Source organism: Coffea eugenioides, chromosome 10, assembly GCF_003713205.1.
Source record: "Coffea eugenioides isolate CCC68of chromosome 10, Ceug_1.0, whole genome shotgun sequence".
In the NCBI taxonomy this organism is placed as follows: domain Eukaryota; kingdom Viridiplantae; phylum Streptophyta; class Magnoliopsida; order Gentianales; family Rubiaceae; genus Coffea; species Coffea eugenioides.
The window spans coordinates 1659892-1677693 of NC_040044.1; the positions used below are offsets into that span (position 1 = coordinate 1659892).

General features: G+C 37.4%; 1 protein-coding gene and 1 pseudogene across 1 annotated transcript; one reads left to right on the plus strand and one right to left on the minus strand.

Moving 5' to 3' along the window:
- Positions 1–814: 814 nt before the first annotated feature.
- Positions 815–2259, plus strand: LOC113749995. Its single transcript, XM_027293893.1, has one exon. It carries the CDS (start codon positions 1055–1057, stop codon positions 2009–2011), a length of 957 nt encoding a protein of 318 aa, XP_027149694.1. The 5' UTR covers positions 815–1054; the 3' UTR covers positions 2012–2259.
- LOC113749187 lies at positions 2150–8963 on the minus strand (annotated as a pseudogene).
- Between the last annotated feature and the right edge of the window lie 8839 nt (positions 8964–17802).

A 17802-nucleotide genomic window follows, 5' to 3' on the forward strand; every position in this document is an offset into this window, starting at 1 on the left:
TATATGAGAGAAAAAGGTGATAGGGAATGTGATCACGAAAAACGACAATATTTTCCGACGGAAACAAGCAATCAAAGCATGGCCAAGATTGCCAAAATCGAGCAGTGTGAACAAAATGCCGTTGGACTGTAGCACTTTGCCAGACTGCGTAGCAGACAATGTTTGCTTCCATTGCTTGAGATATGCAAAAAAAATTGCTCAAGGTATTGCTCCAGATGTAGGATTGTGAAAAAGTTCAACGCTGAGTATATTCTATCGTTGTAGAATATATGATTGTTGGTTTGCACAATTCTTAGTTTATCACCAAGGCTGTGAAATCACCGTTGAAAGGTTACGACTGGTGACTCGTAATCAGACAGTACTTTGTTAACTACGCTCAGTGGCTGCAACATAGTAGCATATTTTTGTTTCTTGCATCTCTGGATTGCCAAGTGGCAGCTGGTTAGACGTAAATGATGATCTCTTCTGTTTGTCTATGGGTACGTTTAGCTGAAGGTCGACAAGAAGAAGGAAGATATATACATATTGCGAATGTGACAACATTAATCAAAACCAAACCAAAACCAAATGGCACAGGGGCAGCTGTACAACTACCAGTGGACCAAACAAACAAAGAGAGATTATATACAAATGCATTGATTGGCACGAGAGATTATGACTATCCGCCAATAATTCAAGTGGCTGGCTCCACCATACCAAATCAACGCCAAATGTCTCTAAATGGTGTTGTGACATTGACGAGACAATTTATTAAAAGATTGAAAGAAGGGTATTGAAAAGCTTCATCTTTCTATCTATCATTATGATAGTTTAGTCATAACCCATTGAACCTTATCCTTGAATCATAATTATGGTTAAATTCTTGACCCCGTTACATAATTTTTGTAAAATACAGCGCACATGCACGTACAAAGACTGACAAATCCAATCATTTTCCTGCCGGCTACGTTGACAAACAAAGAGAAAAGGATAGAGGGGCAAGGAATCTAAAGCAGAGAAGAAGAAGAAGAAGGGGAAGGACGATCACAGCATTGTTCTCCCTCTTCTCTTAATCATGGGTGCCCAGGTCTCTAAACAGGCGGAACGCAGGAAGAATATCTCAACCGAGATGAAAGCTTTGGCTGATCTAAAGCAAAGCAGTGGAAGTGACTTTCCTGGTTCAGATTACCGTCCTGCAGATAGGAAAAACTGGATGTTAGGCCTTGACCCTGGGAAACTTGTCATAGAAAAGATTGTGTGGCCTGGAACCCATGACTCTGCTACTAATAAGATTGGAATTCCTTGCATCACCCGCCCATTTGCTCAATGCCAATCTCTTTCAATCTACCGTCAGCTCGTCAGAGGTGCCCGAGTCGTCGATGTCCGAGTTCAGGAGGATCGACGGGTATGCCATGGGATCCTACTGACCTACAGCGTCGATGTTGTCATCAACGATGTTAAGAAGTTCCTCTCAGAAACCCAATCTGAGGTCATAGTTCTTGAAATTCGGACAGAATTCGGACACGATGATCCTCCTGAGTTTGACAAGTACTTGGAGGATCAGCTCGGGGAATATCTTATTCCCCAGGATGATTCAGTTTTTGGAAAGACTATTGCAGAATTATTGCCTAAGAGAGTAATTTGCGTGTGGAAGCCGAGGAAATCTCCACAGCCTCAGCATGGAAGTCCACTGTGGAGCGCTGGCTATTTGAAGGACAACTGGATTGACACTGATTTGCCATCTACAAAGTTTGACAGCAACATGAAGCATTTGAGCCAGCAGCCACCTGCGAATTCCAGGAAATTCTTTTACAGGGTTGAGAATACAGCAACGCCTCAAGCTGATAATCCAATTTTATGTGTGAAACCGGTCACCAATCGAATTCATGGGTATGCTAGACTGTTTATTATTGAGTGCCTTTCCAAGGGTTACGTCGATCGTTTGCAAATCTTCTCAACAGATTTTATAGACGAGGACTTTGTTGATGCATGTGTTGGGCTCACTCAGGCCAGGATTGAAGGAAAGCTCTGATATCCATCCCATTGGATTAAACGGCACTGTCAGGCCAATGGGCGGCACCCAGGATTTCGTTCACTTTCTCCTTTCTTGTCTTCTCGTGAACAGCATGTGGAATAAATCCATTTGTTCGTTTGTAAGATGAACCCGTTCTTTTTTTTTGTTCATTTGTTAGTTATGTTGTCAAACATCACGTGTGAAAAAAGGTGGGGATGTTATTTGTTCATTTAAAATGGGTATGTAAATTTGCACTTTTGAGGTTATCTTCCAATTTTCTGGGGAACTCTCTTTTGCCCAAATCACCAATTCTGCTGCAACCCTGATAACTGCTTCTGAAACATTATTATGAGGACTAAGTTGATGGATCCGTAAACGAAGTTTGGGTTTAACCAAACCAATTCCGGAAATTAGCGAGTATGAAACTTGACAAACCATTCCTGTGATCACTGTCTGATCTTTCGTGCTTTTCAGGTGGAGGTGTTGGATTAGTTAGCGAAGCCGAAGTGGAGCTCTCGGCCTCCAGAAGCCAACAACAGAGGTGAGAACTCGTCATCGCGATCCAGAACCAGAATGGACACAATCGCATCACAAGCACTTCTAGTTTTATTGCTGCTTGATTCTTGATTTTTTTCTATTTTCTATTTATTTTTTCTATTTTCATTACGTAAGTACATAGTATTTTTGCAACCGTGAGGAACAGGGGACTAGGGGAGGGATCGAGTTTTTCTGTGAAAATCCTTGAAAAATTGCTATCCTGTTTACCACAATACATCATTTTTGCAGCCATGATGGCATGGATCAAGTTTTTGCTAGTCACGTAGAAACTGCATATTCAAATAATTGTTTATTCACTGCAATTTGCTGCGGATGTCAGTTTATATATTCTAGGCTTGGTCGCTTATAAAATGCCAATTTATTTGAAGATTTTGAATAGCAATGACCATAGTAGAATGATTGAATTTGAATGAGACTTCAAATCAGTCTTCTCTTACATAATTTGGGTCCTGAGCAGAATTCCTATACATGTTAACAATATACAAAACAGTTAGGTTAGCTATGGAAAACTATATACCATTCTTCTTTTTCTTTATCTTTTATTGGATTTCTTCTTTCATCTCTTTGGATGAGGTACTGCACTGCCTCCAGCTACACCAGAGACGGCATGCTGTGTTTCCAACTGAAGGACCTAACATTCACCTGTGGGGTTGAGAAGCTGAGTCCAACAAACTCCTTTTGGACGTGGCTCAGCTCCACAATGCCAACCAATTTTGCAACCAGGGCAGCACTTTCCTTGATGTGGTCCATGTCTTTTGTGTCTGTCCATAATCGTTGGCATAACTGAAGCCTTCTTCTCTTTGTTTTTAATCCAATACCCCACTTCTGGAATAGGGCCATTCTCTCCGTGTTTGAGAGCTTCTTAAGCATTAAGCTGCTCAGCATCTCTCTTTCGCGTTTCAGTGCCCTCGTGCTGTAGCCAAAGTAATTAATTATACGACTGATATAACTGTAAAACCAGGAATGAAGAAGTTGTCTTCCGCTAATATGAGTTTTTCAAGATGCTTGGGATCAACTTAGATGAAGATAACTAGAAAATTTTGGGAATAGAGATAGAGCAAGCAGTTAGATACGGCCTTAATAAGTTACTCATCCCGCCAAGCTATAGTTAGTGTGGTAGTACAGGTTTGTTGTGTCTTCAGCTCACATAACAGCTTCTTGGTGCAAAAAGCAGCTCGTATTTGGCATGTCATAATGAGTTGGAAAGAAAAAGAAAGCAAGAATAGATCTATACCTCGAGGATTGACCATTTTTCACAGTATTAGTCTGCTGAGACACCTTGAGAAAGGACAATCGGCGGAGTTCTACCTCCATGTATATAGAATCAGATGGATCTCCTTTAAAGACCAGGAAAAAGTAGGTCCTGTGGACCAATGGTATGTCGCAAGCATCCCAGAGTTGAATAATCTCTGCTCTCTGCTTCTCGAATTGTATGGACCAATCTGAAGGGGATTTCTGAGAATCATGTACTCCACCCAAAACAAGATTAGAATCTGTTTCAAACTTGTTAGAAGTTGGTTCAGCATCCAGGACCTAACAGATAAATCAATGAGCAGGTATCAAAGCAAGTAGACCTACTGCTTCACAGTTTAAGGAAGATTGCTTTGTCATTTGAAGTATTAGAATAATTAATGACAAACACTTGTACAATAAGCCATGTTGGGGATGTTTTCATTTTGGAATTTTGTCCAAGCATGATAACCAAAAGGTACAGTGTCAATCAATAGGTGATTAAGATGCATTCTTCACATTGGGTGACAATTAATAAATAGTAAGCATTAACTACTGAGTAAGGAAGGTGACGAATTAGGAGAGAGAGAACCTGCTCATTCACGAACTGATTCTTAGACTTGACCACCTCATCAGCAAGTCCCAATGCCTTCATACTTTCTTCCTTGGCATCTGTGGAGTCACTTTCACAATATTCCTCGGAATGCTCTCTGTGTAAATCTTTACCATCTGCAACTGATTCTAACTCGGAAAACTTCCCATCCTCGGATTGTTCTCTGCATAGATCTTTACCATCTGCAACTGATTCTGACTCGGAGAATTTCAGGTTGTTGTGTTCCAGACTTCTAATCGAGTCCTCCTCAAATTCAATGGATGGTGTTTCATGTTCTTTTTCCATCTTCGATCTGGGAGAAAATGGCATTGTTGTGAGGACTTCGCTACAACTTCTGCTCCTTGATGACTCAATGCTTCTTGAGTCGTTTAGTTCTGAGTCTGATGAAGAAGAATACTGTTCCACTGGATGGGAATGAATGGGAGAAATTGTAATTTCCTTAACCTCGTCAACTGTTGGCTTCAGAGTTCTGTTATCATGGTCTATGTTAACATTCACCAAACCCTGATTCTCCTTTTCTGGGGATGACACTGAGTCAAAGTTTATCTTTCTCATGTTAACATTCTCCAAACCCTGATCCTCCTTTTCTGGGGATGAGACTGAGTCAAAGTTTATCATTCTCAGGTTAACATTCTCCAAACCCTGATTCTCCTTTTCTGGGGATGACACTGAGTCAAAGTTTATCTTTCTGATGCTTGTATCAATTTCAATGCATTGCACTTCCTTGCAATTGTCTTCATTGTTCAGGTCAATTCTTTCTGCAATTTTCTCCCAACCTTGTGTTGGATCTGGACCAAAGTACTTCTCTATAAACATTCTTGGGGAGGTATCATCAGAGAGAAATTGTTCTTCAGAAGATTCAGCAAATTGTTCCTCGGACTTGTTAAAACTCAGGCCTTCACCTTTGTCATAAAAATGAGATATGCTTGAACCAACATCTAAGCGAAAAGGATCAATTATCTCTGATGCTTCTGATGCTGGATATTCATCAAGCCATGTGCCTTTCTCTTGAGGTTCTGACATGCTACTGAGTGCATCCTAAAAATGATGGAAGGAGAATAAACTTTATCAAGATGTAATATGAGGGTAAAACGTATGACAAACATGTCGTGAGTACACATACCCATGGTCTTGAACCTTGAGATTCTCCAGCTGATTGCATCAAATTCTGAAGGCGAAAGTGAGCTTCATTACGTTGCTCAGTTAGCTCTCTAATCTCTTTATCCATCTGCAGAAGTAAATACACTAGCTAAGCATACCTGTATGCATAAAGCTAGATAAATATTCTAGTTACATTCAAAATTTATATGGCCCCATGCGGATTTCAAGCTGGACAAAGTGCAAGAGAACCCACCCTGTATGGTGCATTCTAAATTGTTTTGGATGGCTAAAACGAAATGAAATCATATGTTATGGATGCAAAACCAAAGATTGAAGGAAATTAATTTCTTGTCACCTTTGCAATGAGAAGCTCCTTCTCTTTCAATGCAAGAGAGTCACATGAGTTAGAAAGTGATCCTATATTCTTCAATTGACTCTCCAGTCTAGCTAATTCTCTCTGCAATTGCTTCACTAATGCCTTCTCTGACATCACTACATTGACATGTGCGTTGGTGCTAACTTGCTTGGCACAACTTGCAAATAGTAGAGTGTTTCTTGATTGCTCAACATGACTGTGTGCAGGGCTCAGGGTGCAAATGATGGCTGTTCTTGCATTGCCTCCCAACGAGTTCTGAAGTATTCGTGTTAGCTTGGAGTCTCGGTATGGAATGTGTGCATTTCTACCTTTGCTGAATAGATTGATGGTCATAAATCAATAAGAAATGCATATTGACAAATGTACATTACAGTCTTAGTTATGGCTACTAAAGCACCTTTGAAAACCTCACCTCAAGTAACAAGCTCAAAATGCTGACTGAAACCTCACAAAAACATGAGTAACATATCGTTAACATGTATCTGAGTGCATATTCTGCTCTTTATTCTGGAATTTTAGTTATTATCATTTGGTTTTCTGGTGTTCTCAGTACATAATGGCTATCATTTCAGTTTCGGACATGATAAGGAATACAACGGGAGGAAATTACCATTCACTGAAGATCAGACTAAGGAAATGACTATTACATTACATCCGATCAAAATATCTATAAGCTGATTTTCTTTGTTTTGATTTAATAAATATTTTATTATCGATTTTGTGGACTCCTGAGAAATAGGTATAAGCTATGTGGAAAGACAACTTACAGTCTTCTCCACAAGTAGTAAGTACTGGAGCACTGCAATTCTCTCCTTAAATTGTTTTGGTCTTCCTTCTAATTCTTTCCCTTTCTCCTTTTGAACTTCTTCCCTTTTTTCTAGTTCTTCTAAAATTATATTTTCTTCAACCTTAGAAAGAGCCATGCTATCATTATACATGGGAAAGAAGACCTTTCAATGACCAACAGTGCTTGGCCCCTACCCCCCAGAACACGAAAGAGCAGGACCAACAACAGTATTGCCAGTTATTAATATCCAAATGTGAGAAACTCTTAAGGCAAAAAAAAAATGAAGCTCCACCTCAACTTGCGAATAACAGTTCCAAGGGTCAGCAAACTGCGATTTATGTGGGAACCTTCTTTTAGTCTTGTACCAGCTGATAAGGTTTGAGACGCACGTTCACTTCCAGCAAGATCTACAAAATTCTGTGATGGCAAGAGAATTTAAAGATGATGCCAAATTGTATCTCATCTATTGACATCATGCACAGCTTAGTAGAAGGGAATAATCATTGAGCAGGGCTCATAGTGAGCATGAAATTACCAAGCATCAGCAGAATAACACTAAGGGAAAAAAAAAAAAAGGTCCATACCACTGTAGCTGATAGAGTGCTGGAATTTTCAGTGCGTCTGAACTCTCGAGCAGAGCTATCAACTGTCTGCAAGAATACATTGTTGCAGAAGAATTAATGAATGTTTTGGGGAGCATATTATAAGTGTTAAAGTCCAATGCCATGTGATCCATTTGATGACTTAGACAAAGATATGTTTGAATGTCTTGGGCATCAAAATTCACGTTTTGTAAGAGGTTTACCAACTGACCTATAAAAATTGACATTTAAGTTAAAGTTTATGAATTACTATCTAGGTATCTTAAGCACTGAAACTAGCTCAGGAACTAATAGACATACCAATCTCAATATCTGATGTGACCTGGAACTCATTTCATTCAGAGACGTCTCTCCAATTTTTCTTTGAGCTGCAAAAATACAAATTCAACTTGGAATTGAGCCATGGCACTCACTTCTGGTAATCTATTTGCAATAGGAGGTGCACTCGTTTACCTGCACAGAGAGATAAGAGCTCCTTTAAATGGCTCCAATCCCTCAATGCAACCTCTGTTATTTTTTCAACCACGGTTCCCCTCTGTAGAAAAAAAGAAAATAAGATTCACTAGCACATCTACTGCTTCAAAAATTGCACAAATTTTTAATATTTTACGCATTTACATCTGGATCGTCTAGGACTCTTAGGGGAGTAGCATCTGAGCTGAGCAGATCTCTCACGGCTTCATTGTAAATCTCCATTGCGGAGAATTTCAAGACAAATTGTCTGTTGGGATGCTGTGAAATCAAAAACATCTATTGTTGTTAGAGGAGGTCCAGATGAAATAAAGAAACAGCAAAATTAGTTGCAAAAGAATTCTAGAAAGAAAATGGAAAAGCAAGTACCTTCTGTATGTAGTCATATATATCTGCTATTGCGTACTCAGTAATCCCACACATAGTGTATGTTTTTCCACTACTTGTTTGGCCATAGGCAAATATACTTGCTGCAGAAGCATTTTATTTTAAAGAATAGTCTTATCACAGTAATGATTTGCTCTCAAAGAAGACAAGGACAGGAGTAATACTCACAGTTAATGCCACCCACAACAGAAAGCGCAACTCTTTTAGCAGACTCCTCATACACTTGCATCGTGGAGCAATCACCTGCAAATACTCTATCTATTCCCAGAGGATTGAAAAGGAAATGACAAAGTCAATGTTGGAACAAAAACGAAGTAGAAACAGCAGGACAATATTGAAGTTATTTTGGTTCTCAAAATGTGTGGCCTATTGCACATTGGATCAGTCCTGATTATCAGGCTAAACTGGATATCTTCAATTAAATGGCAATGTGACTTTCTGGAACAACTAACCTCAAGATTTTCCATAGAATCAACTATTTAGGAGACAAGAAAACTTTCTGAGAGCCTTGGTTTTCTGAGTTTCATCGTAGTTACTGAAGAGGAAAGTTTACTTAAACCGCTACAGGAATGCCAAAAAGAAATTGCATCACATTTAAGGAAGAGCTACTCCATTTGCTCACCAAAATTATAGGCAGTTGGTATCGCGGAACGCTCTGGTAGGCTATTTTTGTACAGAAGTGTAGTGCTGTTGATGCACTCCCAAACAGCAGCATCTTCATTTGCAAGTTCTCTGTCATTCAAAGGCCTCAGTCTAATCGAGACAAAGATCTTCTCTTCGTGAGCATTTGACAATTGATTATCCCACTTAGCCGACTCGTCCACATTATTATTAACCATCCCCATCTTTGACTCAAAAATCAATTCCCCAGCTGCTACCGAAGATGCACTTGAAAAGGAGAATCAATGGGCAGGTAAACTAGAGAACCAAAAACCAATATGGGTTCCTCCTCCCTTCGTGAAAAGAAGAGGAACTCATCTCTAAGCTCTACGCTCGTCCTACGCCACCAAAATGGAAATACACCCCTACAAGCCTCTGTATATGTGATAAAAGGGAAAAGAATAAGAAATGATCATTCAAAAGATACAGAAGATATGGATGAAATTGTAGTAGAAAAATAATTCGGAAAAAAAAGGACTGGGGTTTTACATTTTTGAGGGCTGCATGCAATCACAAAACAATATTTTTTGTATTGCAGTGCTATATCGCTTGTGTGAGTAACTCAGGCAACACAAGAAATCCTACCTTAATAAAGGTGGTAAAACCTTAGGGTCTTGAAGTTTGTAATGCAAATGTACGTATTCAGCACTAAAATGAGCAATACCTTCCAATCTGCCAGTAACAAGGTAAATTTAGTGACATTTTGATGTCTGATAGCAAACAGCTGCTCAAAAATGACCACCAATCTAACACACAATAAACACATGCATTGACTGATTGAAATTGGAAAATGAAAAAGTATAAACAAAAAATGCTGAACGAGCACTACAATTTTCACAGCAATAATGAATGCCCGGATAAGATTAGCTCACCATTATTAGCATTGTTTCGAATCAAGAATGGTGAATGCAACTCAAAATGATCCAAAAAGAAGAAACAAAGAAACTCCCAGAGTACCTACCCAGAAACGAAACTCCCACGTTCAGGGAGAGAGACTGGTCGGGAAGAGGGAATTGGCAGTTGTACATTATTAGGGAACAACGGATGAGCTAAAATGACGGTTGAAACGGAGAATTTGAGAACCCGGAGAGAATTCCGGACAAATCCAGACAACATTTCCAATTCCAAGGGGGATTTAACTTTTGATGAGATCATGCCATGCGAGGATCAGAGAATCTGCGAAGTGCAAACCAATATCAACACTTTGAGCGGAGTCAAAAGCATTTGGACCGCCGAAATTCATCGCCAACTATGACGGATATATTTTTTGTTTCAATATTTCAATAGAAGAAAAAGGAACACGGGGGAATTTAATGGAGTACCAACTTTGAGTCTTGGACCTCATCTTTCCTTATACTAAGATATCAAAACTCACCATGAATTTTCTTCGAAGGAAAATTATATTCGCACTCCTAAATCAGTCACCCTTGCTTTATTTTTGTCATGACATTTTTATCCAAGTAAGTTATTTATCACTTGACGTTTCCAAGTGATCGAGTGAGTTAATTGAAATAGTATAACAACTTTGAAGATATATGAAGCTCCCTCCAACAAAAAAAGAAAAAGAAAAAGAGAAGATATATTGAGCCGAAACATTCGGAGTCATTTCTCTCACTATTACATGGTATGAAGAACCACATTATTATTGTCAAACGAATTCGAACCAAGAAAACTAAAGAGATTGATGACAGGCGCTGGGAGAGTTTGCCTGTGCTTCACTAAAGTTTAAACTATAGCCTCGTTTCAATACTACTCAATAGTCAAAAGGCATTTGCATTTGATTTTGGACCATTTTTTTTTTCTTGAGCTTGAATACGTCGAGTCTTCCTGTGGCGCTCATCAATTTTGGGCTTCTGATGTACGGTGACATGTAATCCAACTGTATAATCACAGTGAACGCAACGGACGAAACCTAAGAAGATTAAAGTAGTAGGAGACGTTAAATTGAGACATGCATGCGGGAGACAGAAACAAAATGAACTTCCGAAAGCTGTGTATTGCATTATGCCATCTTTTTATGTTTGACTATGCTTTGGACCTAATTGCAACCGCCGAGACACAAGAGGAGAGAAAATTTGGTGAATCTCCTCCGTCCGGCTTCAATCTAGTTTATTTGAATACGATTTCAAGAATTCATTGACTGAGATGGTTCATATGTAAATGGCTCTATCTAACACATTCCATTTTCTTGAGCCAAAGATATACATTCCTGCAGTGGTCCGGCCAAAATTCTTTGTAAGCATGACTTTGCCCTACGTGGTTCATTTTATTAATAGCAAGATGGAATTCTTTAATGGTAATTCAAGTAGGAAATAGGAATAGCTCCTGCAATTTTGCCAAATAACGATTTTTCATGCCCACATAAACATAACCGGCCAAATTAATAAAATTTGGAAGAGGAATATCCAATACCAATGTTTGTGTCCCCGGCTCAAGGCATAAGCATCCAAGAGAGTATGAATTGGAGGAGAGGACTCCAGTCCAATCTCAAAACCCTTCACAAACCCCTAGCGGCGAGATTATAACTCGGGTGCCTGCTGCCGGTTGTGAGGCCAGCCCCTGATCCCAAGCTGCAATCCAAGAGCTACCTTCCACATCTACAAGTTGAAAATTTTTTTGACATATATATATACTAGCATGATTCTGGCCGTGCATTGCACGGCCTACCCACTGATATGATCAAACAACTTAATCACACCTGGGCAATCAGGACCATATATGTATATATATGATATGACCAACTGAAAAATGAAGAGGTAAATAATGAATATGCAAATCACAACCATAGATTACATAAACTCAAACATTCATGTCTTAGCAAAACACACACTTCAGTTCAACCCACAGTTACATATTAGGGGGTTTAAATAGGCTTCATTGCCTATTGAGTTACAACATTGATGGTTAAACCATTCATAGATATATTAGGATCCATTACTTTCTAAGTCAAAAGAATAATGGATCATAATATAATTCAAAAGGCATTGTCTAAGCAATCAAGATAGTCATCAAGGCAATGAACAAAAGATATAACAAAAGTGCAGAAATCAGGCATATCAGTCTTCCTTTGCTTTAGGTTTCTTGGCTGGACTGTCTTTGATATTTGCAGGTGGACCATACGGTTTTGCAGGTTCTTTGGCAAACTCTTCAGGAGCCTTTGTTGGTTGTTTAGGATCTGTGTCTGCTGGTAAATCTTCTGGAAATTCAAGGCTTCTTTTTGCTCCACTGGTTGCAGATGTCTGGCTGTCTTTGTAAGAACTGGCTCCAGCAATTTCTTCAAGTAGCAACTTTGTGCTTGGTGTGAACAATTGATCCTTTGATGATGTTTCTGCATGCCTTGCTGATGAACTGCCAAGTGCAGAAGAAACTTGAGTGTTTTCTGGAAGTTCCAGAGGAAGGGGACGGTCTGATAGTTCAGCTGCAGTATAAGCCTTGATGACAGTATTCTTTTTCTGCAGTTGACCTTGGAAAGGAGTCTCATAGGATTTCAGAAAACAGACCACTGTGTACTTTTTCAAGGCATCATTAAGTTCAGTATCTATTTGAAAGCCCTGCACCAGAAAATTTTTTTAGTTAGGTTCAGCGAATTCCTTTCTATGTATATCTGTATTTATGCCTGAATATAAGACAGAAAATTCATACTTACATCTTCTTGTGCTTGTTTAAGCTGCAATGGAGTGAACTCAATCAATTTTTCAGCATCTTCTCCAGATATAATGCAATGTATTGAGCTCGAAGCATCAGTTATAATAATTGGAATGCGAGCCCTTTAATTGAGTGGAGGAATTAAGATTAATATATGGTAACAAATGCGAATAATATTTAATTTAGAAGCATAAGTTAATGATCTAACCTGAGTTCAACTTCACTTTGCTGTTTGCATGAAGGACAGTGGATGATCCAGTCAATGTCAGCATTCACAATTTTGTGACAATTCGCACAAGCTGTAGTCCAATATTTGCTGAATCCATATGCAAGTTTGACAGTTCCTTGCACCCAAGCTGCCTTTTGCTGAGGCAGGCAACCATGAATGGTATTTGAATGTGAATTAGACAGAAAATAGTTATATTTAACCAAAATTGTAGAATAACAATATGGTACTTACAACTGGAAATGATGCCTGAAAATTGCTGATTGCTTTGATATCTTCTTCATTTGGAGGAGGAAGTAAACAGTTTGCATCATTGTATGTTTTAGCATCAAGCAAATTCCTGATTTCTTCCTTGTTCAAGCTGAACCTGAATGATTATGTTTAGAGCACAAATACAAAATTTATCAGTAAAATAAGTTGATAATTTATGGAAAAAACTAAAAAGAAAATTATACTTACCATTGCCTCAAAGATAGGTCATCTGGAAGTGGAGGACTAATCAGAATTCCAGATGAATACCTTGTAGTGAATGACAAAGCTGTAAAAATGATGAAATGGTTTAGTAATTATAACATCAAGTACTTAAAAGACACACAATAAAGAAATCATAATGCATAATGAAAAATTTACTATTGAATGTGGTAACTTTAACACGGAGAGCTATGATTAGAGGGGCAGTGCTAATCATGTCTGCTATTTTGCTCCCTTCATCATGTTCAAATTCATTCCAGAGAGTCATAAGCATCAGTTTCTTCCTGTCAGGTATAACAAATAAATTATAACTACTGCCATTAATATAAAATGAGTTAATAAAATGGTAGTATTCAGGTTTGATTACTCTTCATTCACTATTATAATGTCTCTAGAAATAGAAGCCGGATCTGGCTGTTTTATTGGGAATGCGTGAATGACAAAGCCTCTAATATCTGAAACAAAAGTGTTGATATGAATGTAAGAAATCAATAAAATGTCAAATGACTGTCAAGTAAATTAAAAAATAATGTAACAAAAATTACTGCAAAGGTTATCTGAATCAGCATATTTGTGCAGATCAGAGAAGTTTGTCAGCTCAAATATGCAAGGCAGCATAGGTGGCACAGGTTCAGCATAATTTTCAATCAAAGTCTTGTAGTTCAAAATCCAGGAGCATTCATAAGTCCCAACTCTGTATGTTGGGTCAGCAGGAACCACAATTGCATTAGAAACATAATATCTTTGATAAGGCTGCAGAAATTTGCTGAAGGTCTTGATGTGTTGTTCATAAGTCACAACAGAAACTTTTGTTCCCTGATTAGGATTAGGAAAAGTTAGTTATATATATATTATGAGTTGTAGCTATAACTATAATGTTGATGGCTAACACTATATTTATGACACAGAAATTAAAATTATAGGAATGCATACTTTAATAGTTAGGCAAGTATTCACTTGTAATGAAACTATAGTTTTGATATCAGTAGATGAAACTATGGTTTGTATAGATGAAAAGGTTAACTGCCATAAGTATATCAATTGTTCCAGTTCATTAGTCCTGTGCAAATTTAGAGAATTAACATATTATACTCCCACATGCTGTCTGGTACAGCGTGTCTTGATGACCAGCAGAAATATGCAATTTTTTCTCCCCTTAAGCTTCTACAATTCGATTATCTGTTTAGTGTGTGTGTTTTTTGTGAGATGTAATAAGCAATAATATAACAGGGTAAACTGGAATTGCATATGTATATGTTTGTGATATGCTCATAACAAAGGTTTGTAATGCAAGAATAACTTCGGTATAAGGTAAAATTTTTTGGTATAAGTTTGAAAATTGAGTTCTCATTCACTCTTTTTTTTTTTGATGTCACAGATTGAGAACATTCTTCTTTTTCTTCTAGACCAACAAAGCCTACTTGCTAGCTGGATAGAAAAACTTAATGAACAGCAAGATTCCCTTCAGGAGCAGGTTGATATAAGTAAGATATCAGAGGTCTAAATTCACTGATTACTATGTCAAAAGTGGTGCTAATCATCCTTATTCTCAGCTTCAGCAAGTTTTCAACCATGTGGTAATGAAGAGGCAAATCATAAAATGTTCGTATACAGAATCTAAAATGTTCTCATCTATGAATTTAATTAATGACCAGAGAGATAGGAAAGAATTGCTGACCTCAGTATCTGTGAGCAGAAACCGCATAATTCGCCTAGGTGGAACTTCACGAGTTAATTGACTGTGGCCTTTGTGAACAACTTGTGCTAGAACAGTCCACTTTTCTGCTCCTTTCTGAATGTTTAGTACCGAAGATATATGTCTAGGCATGATGGGCTGTATTTGTAGAGAAATTAGATAGTGAATTAAACAAAATAATAAAGTTGAAAAAAAAGCCATGAATATTAAAACCTGATAATGTAATCTGGGAAGCTTCAAGAACTTCTTTATATACTATATTTTTAGTATGATCAGTGCATGATTCATCAAAATAAGCTGGCCTAATAAGTACTTTTACAGCCGAAGCTGTTTTGGCTCTTGAAAGTGCAACATATAATTGGCCATGTGAAAACACAGGTTCTTTCAAATAAATACCAACAAAATCTAAAGTTTGGCCTTGTGCTTTATTTATTGTCATTGCAAAGCACAAACGAATTGGAAATTGTGTTCTCTTATATGGAACTGGATATTGTTCATCACTTGGTGGCTGCAAGGAAATTCTATGTATAAAAACTTCTTTGCCACAAAAATCACCCACTGCAATTTTAGCACAAATAACATTCTTGCTCAAACTCTTTATTATGAGTCTAGTTCCATTGCATAATCCTTCAGCAGGATCAAGATTTCTTAAAAGAATTATTGGGGCATTGGATTTTAAGAGTAACCTATGTGGAGGTAAATTGCTTGGCGTAAGAGTATTCAAAAGATCAATATATTCAGATTGATGATTTTCATTCAGTGTTTCATCATAGCTTAGGTACTCAGTCAAATCTCCTGGAAATTTTTTGATCAATTGATCATTTATTTCATCTACAAAGTTATTCTTTGTAGTTAGAATTGCTCTATTTTGTGAGCAATACAGTTTGTTTGAAGGATCTTTAAATTCAGGATACACAATATTGATTAGCTTTTCAATTGCATCAGTCTCATTATTATAGTTAACTATAATTGAAGATGGAAGTTTTACTATGTCATTCTCATTTGTTTCTTGTGTCCCATCTCCAATTCTTAAAAGAAACTGCGTGAATGAAGGATCTAATTTTGCTCTCATGTTCTCTATTAATTGCAATTTCTCTAATTTGTGCCATAATGGAGAATTTATCAAACATGCATTTATCATTTCAGCTTTTGTTCCTTTTCTAACAACTGGCAACGTTTGTCTAAAATCTCCACCAAGTACAACTACCTTTCCCCCAAATATTTCTTCTGAATTCATTAAATCTCTTAAGAGATCATCTAAAGCTTCAATTGCTGCTTTTTTAGCCATTGGTGCTTCATCCCAGATTATGAGTTTTGCTTCTTTGATCATTGCAGCTAAAGAAGTTTGTTTACTGACCCGACATGTTGCACCATCAAAGATATCTATTGGAATTTTAAATCTGGAATGTGCAGTCCTTCCACCTGGTAAAATGGAAGCTGCAATTCCTGATGTAGCTGTAGCAAGAGCAAGATAGCCTTTAGATCTAACATCAGCTAACAAAGCTCTATAGAGAAATGTTTTTCCAGTACCACCTGGACCGTCAATGAAAAAAACACCAGGTCTATCTGAGTAAATTCTCTCAGATATGACTACGAATGCTTTTTTCTGTTTTTCATTGAGTAGCTCAATTGAATTTAAGTCAATTTCTGAAATGACAATGTTTCTTTCTGCTCTTAATTCTCGAGTTTCATTGTCTATATTTTCATAAGAGAATCCAATGGGAATCAAATTATATGAATGTATACTTTTTCCCATCGATTGCAAAAATCCATCAATTTGTTGCAAGACATTTCTTTTCACTTGTGTAGATGTCATTGCTGAACATTTGGCAAAATCTTCTGACATAGAAGATTCAAAATTTTGCCACAATGCCTTTGGGTCATTAGGGCAAGAATAAACCAAAAGTGTTGCAAAGAGTCTCCTCATTTCATAGGGCATATGAAAAAGTGAGGCTTCTTGTAAACAAATTTCTTGGCTGTTATCATTTTGTAACAAGCCTCGAATTAATGCTGCTTCTTGGAACGTTTCTACTTGAACTCCATTAAAGGTTCTTAGGTCATCAAATGAAATTGGACATCGAACCTTTGATAAGAGTAATCTCAAGTAGTATCGTTCTCCTTCGGAAGGATGAGCAGTCATTATTCGACCTATTGATTCACCTCTTTCTCTCAATTTCCAGTATTTTTGCTTAGGTAACCAGACAAAATGATCAGGAAACTCTACATAAGTACAATTTAGATCCTGAGCTGCTTTATCTGTCCTATTCATGTAAAAAAATTCAGTGAGCATTGTTTTTTTCAAATGATAGTTATCGACAACATTTTGAAGATTAGCTGTTTTTTTGAAACTCATTGGCTGATAATTCTCCAAATGTAATTGTAAATGAATAATAGGTGGCTTTATTTCACTCATACAGAATCTAAAAATTCTCCATGCTGCCTCAGGTGGAGAAACCCACCTAGCTGATACATATTGTTTAATTTCATCAATTTCTGAATCAGATTTATTATTCACTACAGAGAAGCTAGTTCTATCATGACCTTTATAGATATACTTGTAAATGTATTTGACTGCTTTAATTGTAGAGCATATTTCAACATTAAGATGGCAATCAAATTTAGCCAAAAGATATGGATTGTATGGTACAACCCATCTGTTATCTAAAAGAGCTGATTTAATCTTAATTTGAACTCCATCATCTCTTCTTCGATATTCAGGATATGCATTAAGAGTTTGGATAGTTTCCTCACAGAAATTTTTAGGAAAATTATTCTTGCAAGTTCCATTTTTTCTCATGCATACATTTGTTGGATCAAGTGAACCACATGGTGCATGAAGCATATGTTTAATGACCAAATTATATAGATGTTCATTTTTCTCTTTATTTGGTATCTCAGCACAGACAATTTTATCATATTCTTCAGGGGTATACATCTTGAATTTTGACTTTAAAATTAGCAAGAAATGTGCATGTGGCAGTCCACG